Genomic DNA, 4,254 nt, shown 5'->3' on the forward strand with positions numbered 1-4,254 from the left:
AGCTACTAGGAAGAAAATTAACTCTATCATCCCAGCTGAAACTAGGACAGAGGTCCATGTCTGTCTTGTGCTAGGGGCCCCAGAACTGGATATGGTACTCCAGGTGGGGTCTCAGCAGAGTAGAGTCACCTTCCCCAGCCTGCAAGGGATCTCCAAAAATGTGCAAGCATGAGAAAGTAGCTGCAGTCTCTTCCCCAAGAAAACAGGAAATTTAAAAGGCCAGAACTCATGGACTCCTGCGCAGGTTACTGTAAATAGCAGACAGCTGCAGCTCATGGACTCAGTGTTCCTGAAAGCCCATAGCAGCCTCTGGAGAGTCAAAGGGAGACCCAAAGCTGAGTCAGCAAACCAAGAGTGCCTAGGGAAATCCTTTTGAGGATGGAGGAGACCTCATTAAGTCAGAGCAGCGCTGGTAGTCTCAGGAGGGAGAATGTTATTTGGGAAGAGGTGGCGCTCCAGGCAGAAGGGTAGATGAGTCTATTTTAGGGTTTTATGAAACAGCCTCAGGCAGGAGTTGGTGTTTCATTTGATTCTGGAGGGAGAACGCTGTGGTTGATCACTTCTTGTGAGTGAGAATTTGCTGTTTACAGTCAGCGTATGAAAGAAATACGCAGCCTGTCCTGAGACAGGGTTGCACTGCAAGCAGTGGGGCGGCTCTAGCAGAAAACTTGGGGCTTGCACAAATCCACTACAGCAAGTTACTGCTGGAAGCATGAGTGCCATGTCCCGTGCCATCCCAGTGCTCTCAACTCCAGATTAAATTTCCCATGTGAGGTGGAGGTGCCTTCCCCACTAGATGGCAGAGGGAGCTTGTGCTTTGGGTGCCGCTCCCCAGTTAACAGCACCTTTTGTTCCCTTCCTTTGTCCAGGTACCTCCAGCATCTGCTAAACAGCACGGAGTCAACCTGAACACTGCGTCAACTCCTTTCCAGCAAGCGAGTGGCTATGGGCAGCATGGCTATGGAGCAGGTATGCTTACCGCTGCGCCTTTCCTGTGAGCATCTGCAGAGCTGCTTGCACACTGTAACACCTTGTCTTGTACACACCGGCAGGCTATGATGACTTAACACAGGCAACGGCAGCTGGAGATTACAACAAAGGAGGCTACAGTGGGTCATCTCAAGCACAAAACAAATCTGCTGGCACTGGACCTGGGAAAGGTAACACATGAGACCTGAGGTTGCTCTTGAGTGGGATTTAGTAGGGCAAGCTTCCAGTGCTGTGCAGTCAACACAGCAGCCAGCTCTAAACAGGGTTACAATCCAAGCTGTTTCTCCATCTCCCGTATATAAAATGCTTTTTTAATGGCCCAGGTGTTCCTTCTAAACCTCATGGCTGAACTTTGCATAAGGATTTGTGTGGCTCATGCGCAGCTTTGTCCACAGTTATACATGGGAGAAATGGTGAGCTGTTTCCTCTGCCAAAGTTTTCTTTGCTAAAGAATATAGTGGTCCTGCAGCAGTGCTGTGTTTTTGAAGCCTAAGCAGTTGGATGCTGCTGCTGAAATGGTCCTCTGCCAAATGAGGACTAGATTTTGAGTTTCTTGTTAGGCACCTGAGATGATAGCTGTGTGTTAGGAGCAAGCAGGGCAGTTCACACATCTCTGGGCTGTTGTTTCAGCTGCTGTACACCCTGTAACTCATCGCATTGTTTCATGACTGGAAACGTTTCTTTGTGACTGTAAAGGCTGAATAATTTATACAGCTTATATGAAAGCTTTATTCTGCAGATGCTGGTTAGACCTGAGAAATGTATACTGAATTGCTTAGCACTAACTAGTTCATCCTTGGGCTTAAGCAAATACCAAGCATTTGCTGTGCATTTGAAACACCAACTGGACTTCTTCAGCCAAGAGCTGATCACACGCTCCTCTGTGGAGGAGCAGTCCAAAAAAGAGCAATGCTCTAGGAAGGGTACAACCTTAGAGCAGTGCACACCCTCTGTGGCCAGTCCTCTGATTCACTGGCCAAAGGAACTGCTGATTTTATTCTGATCCAAGTGAAATGATTAGAACCAGTCAAAAAGTGAATAAGTGGCTGGTTTGAGAGTCCCCTCAGGCTGGTGAGTGTTTCTGAGCCTGTTGTGGCACCAGTCAGTCCAGGTGGAAGCCAGCCTGAATCAGTGATATTGATTCTCTCAGGGCAGAGGAACATTGCATACCTCACCCTTCTGCAGGATGCGAAAGGACAAGGGCTCAAATGTGTAGCAGATGCTGAGTCTCATTGCACTACTGGAAAGCTCTTGAATGCTGCAGTAGAGCCAAATGCATCCCTAATCCTAGGGGAAAGCTGGCTTTTCGGGAGCTTAAATGAGTGTTCGGTGCAGCCAGCTGCTGCCTGGTGAAGTGCATCTGAATCCAGCGGTAACCACTGGGTTGTGGATTGTGGGTGATTTATCCCAGTGGGCTGATTTCCTGCTTTGCAGCAGGAGTGAGGAACTGAGCCCTTTCTTCTGTTCCCATGTGGGGTGCTGTAGGTCTGACAGCATGGAGAACCCTGCTGAGCTGGCTGGCAGCAGCAGGGTGGGTGGTGCAGGGGCTGCAGACAAAGGTGCATCCACTGAGGCTACTGGAGGTGCTGGGAGCAAAGTACAGGGCTCATGCTGGGTGGTGGTTGACCTTCTCATTGTCAGTGGCTGCTTTTTTTGTTTTCCAGGTGTTTCTGTGACCTCAAGTAACACAGGTGTGCCTGATATCAGTGGCTCAGTCTATAACAAGACTCAGGTGAGCATTGCTGGGTCCTCCTCCCTTATGGCCTGAGGCCAAGGCTGATGGTTGCCCCTGTGGAGCACTGGTGGCTGGGGCTATCTCCAGGCTGGTTGGTCTTGGAGTCAGCAGGCTGTGGCATTTCTTATGCTGGCTCTGTTTGCTGTTGGAGAGGAGTCTTGTCCTCTGTCCTACCACTTTTGCCATGTCAGCTCCTGATGGCAGCTGCTGGCATAGGCGCAGCACTCTACGCTGCCACACACTGCCTATGCTGCCCCATGCATGCTGTGTCCTGGGTGCAAATGAAGTGTGATGGCACTAATGTTTTTAGTCAAAAATAGCCCCCAAAGCAGGTGAGTTGAGAGGCCAGGTCGAGCTTTGGCCAGGAGGAAGAAAATCGTATTGCAAGTTCTTGTATTTTTGTTGGGCCTCCCTAGGTAGGTCAAGTAATTCCAGCCTGAGCCCCTGCAGTGTGTGAAGGACTGATTTCAGGTGGCTGCTGCCATCCCATGTCCCACTGAGTAAAAAGAGGTCAGGGAAAAAAAAGAGCATAGTAGTTGTGGAAATAAAATGTTGGAGGCATTAGTGCAGAAGTATGGGTGAGAACAGGAGCTGAAACTCATCTGCTGAAGTGTTCACAGGTGTGACTTGGCTTGCTCATGGGGTTGGTGAAAGGTCATGTGTGTTTGGGCCACTCTTGTTCTTGTCTGGTCACTGTGGGGCTGCTCACACCAGTCTCTGATGCTGTCCCCTCACCTCCCGTGCAGACGTTTGACAAGCAGGGATTCCACACTGGCACGCCGCCTCCTTTCAGCCTGCCCTCTGCTCTTGGATCGACTGGGCCCCTGAACCCTGGTGCTGCCCCAGGTTATGCTCCAGCCCCGTTTCTCCATATCCTGCCTGCGCATCAGCAGCCTCATTCCCAGATGCTGCATCACCACCTTCAGCAAGACGGGCAGGTGAGTCAGTCCCTTCTGCCTCTACAGTGTGCCAGTCCCTTCCACATCTACAGTGTGCCCAAGGGCAGATTGGTCCCACCCACATCCCAGCAGGGTCTTGGCGGTTTTTGCTTCCTTCTGGTTTTTGCTTTGCTCATTGGGAAAGGGCCTCGACAATGATTGCAGAGTGACAGACTCGATGCCGTTGACAAGCTTGGGGAGGGAACCTCATGAAGTTCAGCAAGGGGAAGTGCAAAGTCCTGCCCCTGGGGAGGAACCACCCAAGGCACCAGTATATGCTGGGGGCCAAAGCAGCTTGTCAGAAAAGGCCCTGGGCGTCCTGGTGGACACCAAGTTAACCATGAGCCAGCAATGTGCCCTTGCTGCAAAGAAGGCTAATGGTATCCTGGGCTGCATTAGGCACAGTATTACCAGCAGGTCAAGAGAGGTGATCCTTCCTCTCTACTCAGCACTTGGTGAGGCCACACCTGGAGTCCTGTGTCCAGTTCTGGGCTCTCCAGTACAAGAGACATGGACATACTGGAGAGTCCAATGAAGGGCCACAAGGGTGATGAAGGGACTGGATCATCGCTCCTATGAGAACAGGCTGAG

At 50.9% G+C, this 4,254-nt stretch overlaps 1 protein-coding gene across 1 annotated transcript; it reads left to right on the plus strand.

Annotated features, from left to right (window-relative positions):
- Positions 1–869: 869 nt before the first annotated feature.
- On the plus strand, positions 870–3,663 carry LOC104628632 (ubiquitin-associated protein 2-like; the record flags this gene model as incomplete). The annotated part of the gene is made up of 4 exons (XM_010297283.1): positions 870–969; positions 1,053–1,160; positions 2,655–2,722; positions 3,472–3,663. Coding segments are annotated over 4 exons (468 nt in total), but the record flags the coding sequence as incomplete, so codon positions are not given.
- Between the last annotated feature and the right edge of the window lie 591 nt (positions 3,664–4,254).

The sequence above is a fragment of the Phaethon lepturus genome, unplaced genomic scaffold (genome assembly GCF_000687285.1).
Source record: "Phaethon lepturus isolate BGI_N335 unplaced genomic scaffold, ASM68728v1 scaffold21911, whole genome shotgun sequence".
NCBI lineage: Eukaryota > Metazoa > Chordata > Aves > Phaethontiformes > Phaethontidae > Phaethon > Phaethon lepturus.